This window comes from Hypanus sabinus, chromosome X1 (genome assembly GCF_030144855.1).
Source record: "Hypanus sabinus isolate sHypSab1 chromosome X1, sHypSab1.hap1, whole genome shotgun sequence".
Taxonomy (NCBI): Eukaryota; Metazoa; Chordata; class Chondrichthyes; order Myliobatiformes; family Dasyatidae; genus Hypanus; species Hypanus sabinus.
The window spans coordinates 28,903,216-28,920,677 of NC_082738.1; the positions used below are offsets into that span (position 1 = coordinate 28,903,216).

A 17,462-nucleotide genomic window follows, 5' to 3' on the forward strand; every position below is an offset into this window, starting at 1 on the left:
TGAATCTCCAGATTGGTGAAAACAGACAGTCACTGGTGTGTGCCTGTAGACAGGTGGTGATTCTCTACGTCAGGACCCCGCAGTTATCCCTGTACACCGAGCACCCTCCCCGGTGGTGTGCACTGGTGATGTAGATGTAATGCCCTGGTTCACATCTTTACAGTTATGCTGTAGGTATTTCATTGAGCAGCTCTGTAAGAGCAGTCTGTTCTGCTTTTAGCCTGTTTGGGTTATTGTTGAAGATAAGGGGTGTTGTGGAATGTGTGCCATCCAATTAGCGGGAGGTTTTCTTGGCGAGGGACAATAAGGTTGGTCTTGGGGTTTTTTGTTCAGGGCGAGATGAAGAGAAAAGGCGCTGGGGAGAATCGGTCGTAGCATCCGATCCGGAGGTTGACCGGTTTGTTTGAGATGGATTGTGAACGATTGGAAGGTGGTGCGTGTTTTCACGTTGACTGAGGGCCCAGCGTGTGAGTGACAGAGAAGTTCAAGATGAGCTCAAACTTGTGCACATTTGACTGTTTCATTAGAATGGGCCATTTTCTTTTTGTTATTCTTTATTAACCCTTTAATTAAGATTCATAAATATACGGTAATTCCTTTAATCGTATGCAGCGTACTGTCTGTTATTTTGTGGCACTAATTTGTAACAGGGTAGCAAATGAGGCGGCATCCACACAAACTGAGGTTTGGGGTGGGATCAAGTGCACCTCAATCTCATTCATTTGGCAGGGCCGGAGATGGTCTTCCCTAGACTTATGCAACTGAGGAAACCAAGGTGCTTTCATAGATTTTTACCACCAGCAGGGACACTGCCTTCAGGAGGAGACAGCTCAGCGGCTGTTCTGTGGGAGCTGCCAACCCCCGTCATCCTATCCCTTGGCTGAATGGAATTATCCTGGCAATGATAACACAAGCTTTCTTAGGAATTGGCTCCACACAGCACAAAGCTGTATCCGAGATACCCTCTGTACCATTCCATGATGTACAGAGGCAGATCTTGTACAGATTGCTCCTGCACACTCTCCACTTTCCCAGCCTTGTCTGCCACTCAGATATTTCCATGGTGGTCCATTCTATCAATCGGCAGTAAGAGGGGTCCTCAGTGGAGATCACTCTATGGGATTCCTCCCCCTTTACATTGGGTGTCTGCAACAGAGGTTGCCTCATAGAGACCATAAAACATAGAAGCAGAATTAGGCCATTTGGCCCCAAGTCTGATCTGCTTTTCAATCATGGCTAATTTATTACCCCTCAATCCAATTCTCCTGCCTTCTCCGTGTAACATTTGAAGCACGTACTGATCAAGAACTTGTTTTAAATACTGTATACCCAATGACTTGGCTTCCACAGCCGTCTGTGGCAACAAATTTCACAGATTCACCACTCACTGGGTAAATAAATTTTACTTAATCTCTGTACTAAAGGAATATCCTTGTATTCTGAGGCTATGCCCTCTGATCCTGGACCCTCTCACTATAGGAAACATCCTCTCCATGTCCACTCTATCTAGTGGTGCCGTTCAACAAGTTTTTTGAGGCAGATTCACAGACTCATCAGCTGTCTGTCACTTTTTCAGACTGGAGGAGATGGTGTATCATGCATATATGGAGTGTGGGATGTTACACCAACTGTGAGTATTTGAAGAGACTGTTCCTCAGGTTCTGGCTACACTTCAGCCCTCCATTTCTGATCTTTGGAGATGGTGTAGAAGGGGCAGGTCAGTCGAAGCAATCTCCTTGTCAGTCTGCTCCTGCGCCCGGGCAAGGTGATCACTCTCAGTTCCAGGCAGTGAGCCAGAGGGTTCTGCTCAAACATCCCTGGAGAGGGAGAACATGGGGTCCATGGGTGTCCAGGATGTGTGGGTGCTACAGGAATTGGAGTGTGTCCTTGGACAAGATGGTCTTGTTTTAGTTTTGTGTCTACTCTGCAGAAAGTGTACATACTGTAAATATATGTAACAATCCCTCCACACTCTCAGGGCAGGAAGAGTTCTGTCCTGATTATTTACAAAAATAACTCTTAAAGCAGATGAAAACTTTGTGTACCCTGCCACATCACACACTCCCATGGCAAGAAAATGCTGGAAAAGTTAAGTGACCTCTTGTAGGAACACTTATTTGTAGCGTGCAGAGGTCAATGCCAAAACCAATCAAATAAAAACTTGGAACAAAGCTTTCCATCACTGGTATTGTTACCTAGCCCTTTGAGAAAAGAATTGTAGTGTCACTGACCAGATATCCTTTCCACGTCAGGTTGTAGGTTATTGATCTAGTTTCTGCTGATCCCAGTTGACTTGGACACCCTACACATCAAGTCTTCTCTAGGCACTACCAGGTGGGGGGTGGACTAAAGAATAAACAACTCTTAAGAATGCTTAAGAATTTGGTGGCTGACTGCAGAAGATCACTGGTGGAGAAAGCACGCACTGGGGTGAGGATATCCAAACTGTACAGGAATTCTGTGTTTCCATTTTCAAGACAGGAAAACTCCGTCAATCCCCATTGCTGAACCCATGATAACCGGAGTTGCCTGTTGGAAGAAAATGGGTAGAGGGCTGCACAGCAGTCCTCGCTACACACTTTAACCTGGTTCACACTCCCAGACTTCCTCGGACCTTGGCAGCTTAGCTGAGCCCGTTACACGTGCAAATATGAGAGCATGCAATCTATTTGCATAATTAAGTGGGCTACTCCTGAAGTTCTGGCCACACCTCAGCCTCACCTCCTCCTGATCTTTGTGCAGAAGCAGGGGATGTGGACACGGCAAACTACAGCACAATACAGGCCCCTCAGCCCTCCGTGTTGTCACAATGCTTTAACCTAACCCAAGATCAATCTCTCCTACACAGCCCTCCATTTCTCTATCATCCATGTGCCTATTTAAGAGTCTCTTCAATGTCCTTAATGTATCTGCCTGTACCACCACCCTTGGCAGTGTGTTTCACTCTGACATCCCACCTCTGCTTTCCTCCAATCATCTTAAAATTATGCCCCCTTGTATTAGCCATTCTGCCCTGGGAAAAAGTCTCTGGCTATCCGCTTGATCTGTGCCTCTGATCATCTTGTACGTCTCTTTCAAGTCACTTCTCGTCCTCCTTTGCTCCAAATAATAAAGCCCCAGCCTGCTCAACCTATAGACATACTCTCTAATCCAGGCAGCATTCTGGTAAATCTCATCAGCACCCTCTCTAAAGCTTCCACATCCTTCCTTCCTATGACCACAATAGAACACAATATTCTAAGTGTGGTCTACAATATTATCCCGTGGCTCTTGAACTCAATCCCCGACTAATGAAGCCAACACACCATAATACTTTCCTAACAACTATCAGCTTGCTCAGCAACTTTAAGGGATCTTTGAACATGGTCCCCAAGATCCTTCTGTTCACCCGCACTGTTAAGAATCCTGCTATTAACTCTGTATTCTTCCTTCAAATTCAACCTTCCAAAGTGAATCACTTCACACTTCTCCAGGCTGAACTCCACCTGCCATTTCTCAGCCCAACACTGCATCCTGTCAATGTCTCATTGTAACCCAAGACAACCTTCTCCACGATCCACAATACCATCTATCTTTGTGTCATCTGCAAATTTACTAACCTACCTTTCCACTTCCTCATCCAAGTCATTTATAAAAATCACAAAGGGCAGGGGCCCAGAACGGATTCCTTCGGAGCACCACTGGTCGCTGACCTCCAGGCAGAATACATACCATCTACTGCCACCTTCTGTTTTCTATGGGCAAGTTGATTCCCTGTGGTCAGGGAATCTTCCCATTCAATGTGACCATGCATAGCTCCAGACAATAGGCCATGAGGCAGTCTGCCCAAGCCCACTGCCTGCCCCTGAGAAATGCACACATTCCCTGGGGTTCCTCGAGAGATAGAACATGGCAAGTGCTGACTCACTAGTGGACACTACAGGGGGCTGGAGAGCACTATGAAAAGAGGGATGATCCTAAAAAAAAAGCATCAAAAGAAAATGTTTTTGCTTGAAGCAAGCCTGTTCCCCACTTCTTTCCGCAGACTAAAGTGCTAGTAGTCACCTCTTAGCTCCAAAGATGCCTTCATGCACACTTCCAAAGGGGCTGGTACAGCAGAGAATAAAGCAGACAGTACACATCAGCAGCAGATTCAAGAGTCCCTTTTGCTATGGAAAACAGAACACTCATCTGTTGTATCTAAGCAAGATAAAGAGGGGTAGATGTTGGCTCTAGGCTCACAATTCAGTGAAATCTTTTATAACACAGCCAAATCTTAGAACCAATCTTCAACTCTCTTAAGTCTTTATTTAGCAAAAGCCCTTCAAAAATGTAACATTTTTCAAACTCAACAGCCTAATCAAGTGTTTCAAAAATAAACAAGCAGGTAGAGTAGGTCACTTAAATTCAATCTGAACTTCTGGACTAGTCTTCAGACAATGAATGGGAAAGCATCATTGTGGCTGGAAGTCACTTCCCAGCCGCTCAATTTCATTCATGAAGAAGTCCAGGTCATCCAGGCTAACTCGTGGGCTGACCAGGACCTGCCTGAAGAAGTTTACATTGCTTCCATGTGGCTGGTAACCGACCATCATGGTGCCTTGCTTAACCATCTGTTCCTTTATGAATGGAGCCACCTAAAAGCAAGTGAGAAATGGTCGGTCAGTAACCAGAATAGATAACAGAACACAACCATATTTTGTTATTTCCCTTTATAAAAGGTATACTCCAATTGCAGACACTACCTTCCCCCAACTCACTTCACAATACTTGGCAGCAGCAGATTTTATCATTGTAGACAGTATACAGTGTGAGCCATACTTTAACCAACCACACAAGGTCAACACTTGTACTGGAGTATGTGAAGTATTTTCCCTTCCTCTCCTAAATGGCCTGCCTTCAATTCATAGAACATGTGCCCTTGACTTAATCTTCCATACCGGAGTAAAGTTTTGCTAGCTACCCTATTGATTTTTTTCAAAACCATTACATTCTCCATCACATCAGCCCTCCAAGAAGTCTATTCCACATAATACAAGCCTACTTTGCGCTTCTCTCATGATTCAACTCTTGGCGCCCTGGTAATATTCTGGTGGGGTCTGTACTGCAACTTCTTTCTGGGCTGATACACTTTCCAAGATGAGATGCCCAAAACTGTATGCAAAATCTAGGTCTGGCCAAGGCTCTCTGTGGTGCAGCAAAAATTCCCTCCCTTTTATTTTCCAGCCCATGGTCTATTTCAACTTCTACTGTTCCCAGTTAGTCACATTTGGGCAAAAAGTTTTGCAGTAGTACAGAAGGTAGTGCTACTGTGTTAGAGATCTGGTAATCCAGTAGGCTGGTTTCATTGTCAGGGAATTAGGACATATAATATTACAGTACTGTACAGGCCCTTCAGCTCACAATGTTGTGTTGATCTTTTAACCTACTCTAAAATCACTAAGATCTACTCTAAGACTCTTCCCTCCTACGAAGTCCTCTGATTTTTCCATTATCCATGTTCCAATGTGAGAGTTTCTTAAATGCCTCCAATATATCTGGCTCTACCACCACCCCTGGTAGGCCATTCCATGCACCCAGAACTCTCTTGGTAAATAAAATCCCTGCTATACTTTCCTCTAATCACCTTAAAACTATGCACCATTATACAAGCCCTGGGGGAAAAGTCTCAAGCTGTCCACTCAATCCTTGCCACTTATCATCTTGTACATCTTTATCAAGTCACTTCTCAACCTTCTTCACTCCAAAGAGAAAAGCTTAAACTTGCTCAACCTATCCTTATAAGTCACAGTCTCTAATCCAGGCAGCATTCTGATAAATCTCTCTGCACACTCTGAAAAGCTTCCACATCCTTCCTATAATGAGGTGACCAGAACTGAGCAAAGTATTCCAAGTGCCGTCTAACCAGGGTTGTTTTCTTTTTAAAAGAGCTGCAACATTACCTCATGACTCTTGAACTCAATCCCCCCAACTAATGAAGGCCAACACACCATAGGCCTTCTTAACAACCTACCAACTTGCACAGCAACTTGACCCCAAGATCTCCGTTTCTCCACACTGCTAAGAATCCTGTCATTAACGCTGTATTCTGCCTTCAAATTCAACCTTTTGAAGTGGATCATTTCACACTTCTCTGGGTTGAACTTCCTTCATCTGCCACTTCTCAGCCCAGCTCTGCATCCTGTCGATGTTCTACTGTATACAACACAACCTTCTACACAATCCACAACATCAGCAACCTTTGTGTCATCTGCAAACTTACTAACCCATCCTTCCACTTCTTTATCCAAGTTATTTATATAAATCACAAAGAGAAGAGGTCCCAGAACAGACCCCTGAAGAACACCACTGGTCACCAATCTCCAGGCACAACCACCCTTTGCCTTCTGAGGCAAGCCAATTCTAAATCTACACAGCCAAGTTTTTGTGGATGTCATGCCTTTTGATTTTCTGAATGAGCCCACTAAGGCATCTTGTCAAATGCCTTACTAAATCCATATACACCACAAATACTGCTCTACCTTCAATGTGCTTTGTCACTTTCTCAAAGAATTCAATCAGGCTTATGAGGCATGACCTGCCCCTCACAAAGCCATGTTGACTATCCCTGATCAAACTATACTTCAAATGCTCGTAAATCCTGTCTTCAAGAACCCTCTCCAATAATGTCCCCAGCAATGAAGTACAAACTCAATGGTCTATAATCCACAGGGTTATCCCTGCTCCCTTTTTTGAACAAAGGAATAACTTTAGCCACCCTCCAAACATCTGATACTACTCCTGTGGCCAGTGAGGATGCAAAAATGATCACCAAAGTTGCAGCAATCTCTTCCCTTGCTTCCCATGGTAACCTGGGGTATATCCTGCCTGGCCCAGGGGTCTCATCTATCCTAATGGTTTTCAAAAATTCCACCACATGCTCAACTTAACGTGGACATGTTCTAGCATATTTTAAGCTGTCCTCATATTCTTCAAGGTCCCTCTCACTGGTGAATACTGAAGCTAAGTATTCATTAAGGAACTTCCCCGCCTCCTCCAACTCCAGACACAGGTTTCCCTGTTTATCCATGATCAGTCCTACCCTCACACTAGTCATCCTCCTGTTCTCCACATACAAGCATTGGGATTTTCTTTAATCATACTCACCAAAGCCTTCTTGCAGTCCCTTTGAGCTCTGAGTCCACTCTTAAGCTCCTTCCTGGCTACCTTTTAAACTCTCTAGAACCCTGTCTGGTATTTGCTTCCTAAACCTTAAATTCTGACTCGATGCTCTACATCTCTTGGCAACCATGATTCCTTTACCCTACCATCCTTTCCCTGCCTCAACAGGACAAACTTATAGAGAAACCTCAGTAAGTGCTCCCCAAACAATCTCTACATTTCCATTGCGTAATACCCAGAGTACATCCAGTCCCAATTTATGCTCCCAAGTCCTGCAAAATGGCATAATTTTGCTTCCACCAATTAAGTACTGTCCCATACCATCTGCTCCTGTCCCTCTCCAAGGCCATGGTAAAGGTCAGGGAGTTGTGATCACTGGCTCCAAAATGTTCACCCACCAAGAGATCCACTCATCACCTTGCACCAGATCAAGAATGGTCTCTCCTATAGTAGGCCTGTGTCAGGAATCTTTCCTGGATACACCTAACAAATCCCATCCCATTTAAATCTTTTGCACTAAGGAGGTGCCAATCAATATGAGGGAAGTTTAAGTCACTCAAGAAAAAAAAAACAACTCCACCATGGATGGTCCCAAAGCCAGCTGTGAGAGGAGGAGGGTTGGGGATGGGGTTAGCAACCCCACCCCCTCAAAAGGCTAGTGTTACAGAAATGCCAACAAAAACTCTAAAGGCGTCATCCCTGGAAGAGGAAGAGTTTTCGAAGATGGCTGCAACTGGGGACAACGTGAAAGACTGGCCCAGAGGAAGGGGAAAGGGAAGAACTCTGTTACTTTTGTGCCTTTCCAAAATCTACCTTCTGATCTGTTCCCCAGTGTCTCTGTTACTATTGGTGGGGGGGAGGGGAATCTATTGAATATTCCCAAAAGAGATACTATCCCTGATTAGCAATGCCACTCCCCCACCTCCTTTACCCGTCCCCCACCGTTCCTTTTGAAACATTTAAATCTCACAACATTGAGCAGCCTCTGGACCCTCTGACAGTGAACAGATTCTCTATGGAGAAGTCAATTTTTTTTTAAAAAAGCACTGAAGTCCTAGTTCAATTTCCACAGTGATTTTTCCTCACAAGAGAGAAACTGTCACCAAACTCAAGTCCAAATGCAGCCTTGCCTTTCCTAGGTTTTTCCAGAAGTCTGGAGTGTCTTCTTTCCCTTGCAGACTGGGAGGGATGTACCAGAAGCAGACATTAACAAACTGAGGCTGTAAGAGAAAAGATTGCACTCACTCAAGGCTCTAGCTTAATCCATAAAATCACACTTTTCAAAATAAAAAGCCGACATGTCCGTGACAAGGAGAAAGTCTTAAAGATAAATCTGTGACATGAAGAGATTACCCTGCACAGAAAATGCTGGAGGAACTCAGCAGGTCAGGTAGCAACTATGGAAATGAATAAATAATCGACGTTTTGGGCCGAGAATCTTCTTCAAAATTGGAAAGGGAAAGATGTCAAAATAAAAAGATGAGGCCTGGGGAAGGGGTACAAGCTAGAATATAATAAGTGAAGCCAGGTGGTTAGAAAAGGTAAAGGGCTGTAGAAGAAAGAGGGGCACTAGTGGGAGGTGATAGGCAGGTGAGAAGAGGTAAGAGGAGAGGGGAGAATAGAAGAGGGAAAGGGGAGGAGAAAAGAAAAAAAAATGGGTTACTAGGAGAAATTGATGTTCATGCCATCACGGTGGAGGCTACCTAGACAGATATGAGGTGTTGCTCCTCCAACCTGACAGTGGCCTCATCATGGCAGAAGAGGAGGCCATGGACTGACATTTTGGAACAGGACTGGAAATAGGAATTAAAATGGTTAGCTACTGGGAAAATCCGCTTTTGCCAATGGAGTGGAGGTGCTTGACAAAGTGATCCCCCAATCTACATCGGATCTCACCAATGTAAAGGAAGCCACAGCAGACGACCCCAAGAGATTCAAAGATGAAGTGTTGTCTCACCTGGAAGGACTGTTTGGGGTCCTGAATGGAGGTGAGGGAGTAGGTGAATGAGCAGGTGTAGCACTTTTTCCATTTGCACAGATATTTGCCAGGAGGGAGATTAGTGGGGAGGGAAGAATGGACGAGGGAATTACAGAGGGAGTGATCCTTGCAGAAAGTGGAGAATTGGGGTTGGGGGTGAGAAGAGGTAAAGATTTGTTTAGTGGTAGAATCTCATTGAAGTTGGCAGAAGTTGCAGAGAATAATGTGTTGGATGTGGAGGCTCATAGAGTGATAGGTGAGGACAAGAGGAACTCTGTCCCTGTTAAGGTGATGGGAAGATGAGATGAGCACAGATGTCTGGGAAATGGAGGAGATGCAGGTGAGGGCAGGATCAATGGTTAATAGGTTAATTGGTTACATGGGTGTAATTGGACAGCACAAGCTCATTGGGCCGGTCGGGCCCGTTACCATGCTGTACCGCTAAATAAATAAAAAAGCCAGGAGACAAATGTTTCATAGCAACATACCTACTCCCTCCAAATTGAGTGACGTGGATACAAGCATGGAAGGCAAAAGGCTTTACATTTAAAAATTATTGCAACAGAAATTTGGGATTTGAATCCTAATTTACAGGATGGACCAGAGAGCAGATTACAACCATGAACATCCAGTCCAAACACCGAACTCCAGGTGGGGCATTGGTCAGTCTGTTCTCCTACTTGAGACGAAATTAAACATGGTTTTTCAGATGAAAAGGATTTACACACTGTGAGCTAATTGATGGCTTTTAAAGGGTTCCAAAGATTTGGGTTGAGGGTTTATATTTAAGGTGGAAACCAGCCATAGCAGATCAGACTGCCTCACAATTTTAAGAACCCTGGAGCCATGCAGAATCTATGTATGCTCCTTTTCAACACGTGGGTCTCCTCCCATACCCTAAGGGAGATGGCTGGTTAATTAGCTAATGTAAATCACTCCTTAATGGCAAAAAAAACATCCAAGAGTTGACAGACATGTGCAAGGACAGAATAACTTACAGCAGTGTTTCTCAACCTAACTAGGAAGGATGTGGAAGCTATGGAGAGGGTGCAGAGGAGATTTACCAGGATGTTGCCTGGATTGGAAAACAAGTCTTATGAGGCAAGGTTAGCAGAGCTGGGACTTTTCTCTTTGGAGCGTAGAAGGATGAGAGGGGACTTGATAGAAGTCTACAAGATTATGAGAGGCATAGAAAGGGTGGATAGCCAGTACCTGTTTCCAGGGGCATGAATAGCAAACACCAGAGGGCATATGTACGAAGTTAAGGGAGGGAAGTTTAGGGGAGACATCAGGGGTAAGTTGTTGTTTTTTTTACACAGAGGGTTGTGAGTGCCTGGAATGACTGCCAGGGATGGTGGTGGCTAAAACATTAGGGGTATTTAAGAGCCTCTTGGACAGGCACATGGATGAAAGAGAAATAGAGGATTACAGGGTAGTGTGGGTTTAGTACTTTTTTAAGGAATATATGGGTCAGCACAACATTGAGGGCTGAAGGGCCTGTACTGTACTGTAGTATTCTAGCGTCTAGTAATAATGTCCAAGCGGTTTCTGTGTTTTTGTGAGTATGCGGTTCAGTCTACTGAAGCCTCTTTCAACAAGGTGTACAAGATGATGAGAGGCATCAATCGTGTGGATAATCAGAGGATTTTTCCCAGGGCTGAAATGGCTAACACAAGAGGGCATAGTTTTAAGGTGCTTGGAAGTAGTTACAGAGGGGATATCTGAGTGCGTGGAATGGGCTGCCGGTGACAGCGGTGGTGGAGGCGGATACGATAGGGTCTTTTAAGAGACTCCTAGATAGGTACATGGAGCTTAGTAAAATAGAGGTCTATGGGTAACCTTGGGTAATTTCTAAGGTAAGGACATGTTCGGCACAGCTTTGTGGGCCGAAGGGCCCGTATTGTGCTGTAGGTGTTCTATGTTTTTAAGGTAGGAGGATGGAAGTGCAATGACGAGCAGTTTGGCTCTTCTCCAAAGACCAGGAAACTTCATATGACAGTGTAGCCACATACCACAAAAGCCAACATTTTTGAAAAACATTTTTGCTTCTTCATCATTCTGAATTTCGATAATTTCTTCTTGTGAGCTCTCTTCCGGTTTTTCCCACCTTGCAAAGAACTGGGTTAATTACCCAGTCTGGAATTTCCAGATTATTCAAATCCTTGAATTGATTCTAAAAATCCTTCGGTGATTGCAGGTGTAAGCAGTACTCTTGCAAATCACCATCTGTGAAAGAGAGTGCCGTACTTCCCATGCAGGGAAACTGTGAGAACACTCATCTCCCAATGTTTTGCTTATATATTTCCAATTTTTTGGTAACAGTGGACACTGCACTTTTTGCCTGGATTAAAATCATCCTGTTGTTTCATATTTAGAATGTTCATTTTGCCATACAGATCGGCTAGGGACATCTCATCTCCATGTAGAAGTTCAATCTTATTTCCCAAGTTCATGTTAACTTTGAGCAGAAATTCAACCACAGTGTTAAAAAGCTCAAAGAGACGTTTTAAGCAGCAGCCTTTTGACAACCAATGCACTTCAGTGTAACGCAAGCGTTCAAACTCTTGATTGTTATCTTGGCAAAACTGGCGAAATATCCTGCTATTTAATGGATGAGCTTTAATTTTGTTAATAGCGGATATTACACGAGTCATATTTGAAAGAAGTCGCTGGCTGAGGTTTTCAGCTGCAAGATCTTGACGATGAATTACATAATGGATTGCAAACAGACTTGGAATTTCTTTTTTTCATAAATGCCACTAAACCAGCATGGCGACCTGTCATATATGGTGCTCCATCTGTTGCACAAGAAATCATGCTCCTAATCAGAATACTTTTATCCTCAATATACATTTTGAACTTGTCGCAGATCGATTCTCCATTGATATTTGTTTTTAAACTTTTTACAAAAGAGAATTTCTTCATATAAGCTTTTCTATTTTTTGATAAACCGTGCATACGCCATTAGGAATACCTCGTTGTCTCACACTGTTGAATCATCCAATTGTATCCCAAATTCTGTTTTTGTAGCTCTGTGCAAACCTCAATGTCTTCACTCATTTCATCAATACAACAAGCTACAGAGTTATTACTCAGAGGAATTGATTTTAAAATACTGGTATCCATTTTGAGAACAGTGGTGAGCACTTCTGATGCAGCAGGCATTATTCATTTTTCACCAATTGTATGAGATTTTTCATACTTTTCTATCAGTTTGGAAATGTTATAAGAAGCAATGTGACCACTGTCAAGTTCATTTTTAGCTTTCTTGGCAAATGGCTTGAGTGTGCAACACATTTCAAATGCTTCTTTCACCTTCTGGAACTGAGTAATGCGACAAATAGCCTTTTCAGGATATCTTTTACAGAGATATTCCTGCAATCTTGATGACTTCATGGTTTCATTAAATAGTACAGTATTACTATAAGACACATGGGGTGTCATGATCTGAAGGGAATGGAATACCTCAGGTATGTAACATTGTATTGACGCACTTCCTGTTGTTTCTGTTTCCTAGCAAGATTAGAATTCAAGGCTTCACTGCCTTCAGACTTATAGGGAGTGCGCCATAAGTATTTATCCATCGTTAGTGGAGCTAAATTAAAATTAAAAATTAACACAAACTGGGAATGCTATCGGCTGTTGACAACAGCAGCGAGTTGATATGGTCAGTCAGGTCTCAGGCCTCAAGTTAGGGTGCTGCTTACTGCCAAGAATCTTGAATGCCACTAATGAATTTTATTTCCCTTAATGCCCTCTTGGGGGCAGTACTGCCCCCACCTGAAATCTCTTGTTTACAAGCATTGAGAGCCAGGAGAGAAATGGAACTGACTGGATTCAGTGCACCAAATGGGCTCCTGTGTCAGGTTAAGGTAGCTAAAGGCACAGTTACTAGATGGTGGGAAAGGAATAAGGGTAGGGAGAGATGTACAAGACTCAAGGAACAAAGTGTCAGCAGTATCGGAGGTTATTGAGATAAGGAACCTAAAATTTTTGTCCTCAAGTGATGAGAATCAATGACAATTGGCAAGAATAGAATGGGTTAGTAACTTTAGATTCTTCGGTGTTATCATTTCAGGAAGTCTGTCCTGGGTCCAGCACGCAAGTACCATTATGAAAAAAAAAACATGGCAGCACCTTTACTTTTTTTAAAACAAGTATGCAAAGATTCGGCATGTCATCTAAAATTTTGACAGACTTCTATACATGATGGTGGAGAGTTTACTGACCAGTTGCATCACAGCCTGGTATGGAAAATCCTACTAAAAGTAGTGGATACAGCCCAGTCCATCACAGGTAATACCCTCCCCACTATTGAGCACATCTACATGGGGTGCTATCACATACAATCAACATCCATCATCATGGACCCCACCATCCAGGCCATGCTCTCTTCTCACTGCTACCATCAGGAAGGTAATACAGGACCCACACCACCAGGTTCAGGAACAGTTATTACCCCTCAGCCATCAGGCTCTTGAACCAGTGGGGATAACTTCACTCAACCCACCACTGAACTGTTCCCACAACCAATAGACTCACTTTCAAGGACATCATCTCATGTTCTCGATATTTATTGTTTGTTTACTTATTTATTTTTCTTTTGTATTTGCACAGTTTGTTGTCTTTTGCACATTGGCTCTTTGTCCGTCCTGTTGAGAGAGATCTTTGATTCTATTGCATTTCTTGGATTTACTATGATTACCCACAAAAAGTGAATCTCAGGGTTGTATATGGTAACATCCATGTACTTCGATAATAAATTTACTTTGAACTTTTGAAGAGAGGATAACAAGGGGATGGGATTTGGCAAGAGGTCTAGGTGAACATCAAGGGCATAGATTTGGTCAAATTATTTTACAATCAACCAAACATGCAAATAAGATCTGAGGTTGCTCATGTCATGTCAATCTGAAGAGGGTTAGAACCTAAAAAGTTGTTTCATGCCTTTTAATTTGCCATTAAGTTTTGGTCACCCTAAGGACATTTGTGAAAATTAGAGATTAACTTCTTCAATTGAGGCCCATGAACTCTTGCTAGTGTATTGCACTTACAAATGCTGTTATTAACTGGACATATTTAAAGTAACACTCTCTCAGCTACTGTTGAGTGCTGCAGCATCTAATTAATCAGTAGCAATGATGGGGATGGAAGTTGGGAAGGTGCTCTAAGCAGTTAGAAGAATCAGGACTATTTGTGGGAAGGCTCAAACAGGCTTTGATTGTCCCAAATTTTAGCTGAAGGAAACCAATTTCTGACCGATCTGCCCCGGTCTGAAGTAAGTGACATCAACATTAACACAAATGCTAATGCCATGTCGGCAGGTGTAACCAACCAATCATTTAAAAAAAAACTTCTCAAGGGATACCAGTGGAGGTCAGGTGGTGTGTGGAGCTATACCAGTTAGAGAAAGGCAAAGGTGAGGAGATAATGGGGAGGGCCAGAGCTAAAAAAGTGTCACTGAGCACAAAGCTCAATTATTCAAATAACACCAAGGAGAATGAGACAGATTTGGAGCTCCCTTGGTTTGGCAATGTACAGGCATTTTCAATTGCCCACCATACCTTCATTTATGAAATGTACTCCTGAAATTATTTGTGTAGAAAAGGCAGGGTGAAGGTCACTGTGGGCAGTTCAGTACAACATATTCCGACAAGTAGTTGAACTTACTCATTACCGTGAAAAGTAACTTGAGAGTGGATGCACATACCCCAAAGTGTCATGCTGTTATGGCAAAAAAAAATTACTAAATCAAGGAATACCTGTATTAGAGCTGAGTCACTTTACCTCCATAAGTAGTCGAAAACCTGCTCTCTCTTTTATCTCATTGACCAGATACCTGGAAAATTAATAAAGCACTAATATATAAGATCATTGATATACAAAATACAGAACATCATTTCTTAGAGGGTACAAAACTCTGCAGAAAGGACAATGTTTGTGGGAGTAAGTTGGTGGTAGAGACCAACGAGAAGGCAACAAACGGAAGCTGGTGCACGTGGAAGTGGGAAGGGCTGCAGTTTGAAGCCAATTGGAAACTTTCCCACATGGCTACAGCAGTGCAATGGACATATGGCTAAGTAATTCACCCCTCTCATCTGAAAAGCAATTTAGAAACCAGTAACAAACAAAATGAAAGCTCAAGTGCAGTTTAAGCCTCCACCCCGAGATGAAGGATATCCAGAGTCCAGGCCTTCACTCTGTGTGCAAAGGCTAGCTACGTGGACGGGTGACAAAGGACATCTGTGGATGTCAGGCTGTCGCAGATTGGTGGGTCCTGGGATTGGATGTCTGTGGAAGCAGGAAGCATGAGGGCTGGTGAGTCAGTAAGTTTAGAGTTCAAAGTCCCATCATTGGCTACCTTGGGGTCAATATCAAAGATGGAAGCCCGAAGGCGATCAGAAGTCTGGAAGTTGAAGCCCACTGGCTGAAGTCTGGAGACTGGAGGCTGGGGTAGGAAGACTCTCTGGGTGAGAGTGAGCGTAGGTCACTGTTTTGCTGCTGTTGTTTCATTGCTAGTTGTCTTCTCTGTTCTGGTGGGCATGTTATGTTGGAACTGGAATGCGTGGCAACACTTGCGGGCTCTCCCCAGCACATCCTCAGGTGAGCTGGTTGTTAACACAATGACACGTTTCACGATATGGGATAAATAAATGAATCTGAAAAGTGCTTCATAAGGAAGAAAACCAGCTGTTAACTGGTCCAATGACCAAGCTATAAGCAGGTACACCCAGAATGAGGAGCCACCTTGAGAAGATGCACAGTTAGTCTACAGGAGCATGACAAGTATGGGCAGGATGAAGCAGAACAGACCAAACCTCTCCAGTCAGGAGGCAATAACCAACTGAACAGAACCAATGTAAACAGGCCCAGCCTCAACAGAAGAGCCCAGTATACGTACAAGGCAAGGCAGTGGATCTTGGCTTCCTCCGATCACCACAAAACACAATCTTCAGCCAATCAATACATGCCACATGATACCAAGAAACAGCCAAGTGTCCTGGTTGTAGTGCCAACATAAACTAAAAGCTATGGATCCCCAATATGCTGAGGAGCTATGCTCCAGGATGTCATGAGCAAAAATATTCCAAGAAAGCCCTATCCACTAAAAGCAGGACAAGTACAATTTTGCCCTACCATCACCATTGTGTTAGGAAAGAATGGTACAGATTGCATTTGTAATTCAGTAACAGTATATTCACAATAATAATCAGAAGAATGTTGTTTTGTTGGGCTGTATATATGTACAGGCAAATGACAATAAACCTAAACTTGACCGACTCACCAAGTGCCAGTCTGGGCTTCACTGGGACAATTCACGACCCTGGCCCAAAGAGCCAAGCTCCAGAGGTGAGGTGGGAATGTCTGATCTTAACTGAAGTCAATGGGCACCTATGGGTAAACATACCAAAAGTTTAAAGTTGCCTCTTGCACTAAAACACGGTGGTTACAACTATTGGAGACTCAGGAGCATCAACCATCAGGCTGCGAAGCAGTGGGACAACTTCATTTGCCCCATTACCGAACTGTCCCTACAACCCATGGATTCACCTTCAAGGATTCCATCTCATTTTTTTCATATTTATTTATTTATTATTATGTTTTCTTGTATTTGCAGTTTGTTGACTTTTTGCACACTGGTTGTTTGTCCATCCTGTTGGGTGCAATCTTTCACTGATTCTATTATGTTTTTACTGAGTATGCCCACAAGAAAACAAATCTCAGGAGTTGTATATGGTGACAGATATATACTTTGATGATAAATTTACTTTGAACTTTGAAAACCCAGCTTGAGAACATCACTACAGGAGATCTTAAGGACAGTGTCTTATGTGCCACCAACTCCCTGAACAGAACAGAAACAGGGATGTTTGCTCGTGACTGCATAATTTTATATTTATTCATAACTCGTTTGAAAAATCAATGAACTATAATTGCTGAAAATCTGAACAACAGAAAATACCAGGAACATTGAGCAGTCAGTAAACATCTGATGTAAGTCATCCATCTGTCATATTGGATCAGTCTTTTCTCCATAGAATGAGCTGACCTATGTATTTTGCATTTCTCTCTCACACTTCAAATTAACCCATGGCTACCTAAGCTTGCCCTGTCTGGGACCATCTCTTCTCTCCTGCATCTTTGAAATTAAAACCAGATGGTTACTTTTCCACATTCGAAAGGTCTTTGACCTGGAACATTAACTCTTTCTAATGACGTTACCCAACTTGCTGACAGTCCCCAGCATTGCTTCTATCCCTGGATAATGCGGTCCGCCCCTATATACACCAAGCCTTGGATGACTTCCAGTACTACATTGCTGCAGCATACCATCCACAAAATG

At 43.2% G+C, this 17,462-nt stretch overlaps 1 protein-coding gene across 4 annotated transcripts in view; it reads right to left on the bottom strand.

Moving 5' to 3' along the window:
- Positions 1–4,291: 4,291 nt before the first annotated feature.
- The window catches only part of csad (cysteine sulfinic acid decarboxylase), a 53,837-nt gene continuing 40,666 nt past the window's right edge, over positions 4,292–17,462 (bottom strand). For 3 of the 4 annotated variants that reach the window (XM_059956153.1, XM_059956151.1, XM_059956154.1), the window contains 3 exons: positions 14,906–14,957; positions 8,271–8,360; positions 4,292–4,616 (listed from right to left, as the gene is read on the bottom strand). In XM_059956153.1, coding sequence (XP_059812136.1) covers positions 4,434–4,616; positions 8,271–8,360; positions 14,906–14,957 — 325 coding nt within the window. In that variant the 3' untranslated portion in view covers positions 4,292–4,433. Of the gene's footprint in view, positions 4,617–8,270; positions 8,361–14,880; positions 14,958–17,462 lie in introns of all 4 variants that reach the window. The other variant, XR_009509003.1, reaches the window with a different exon arrangement.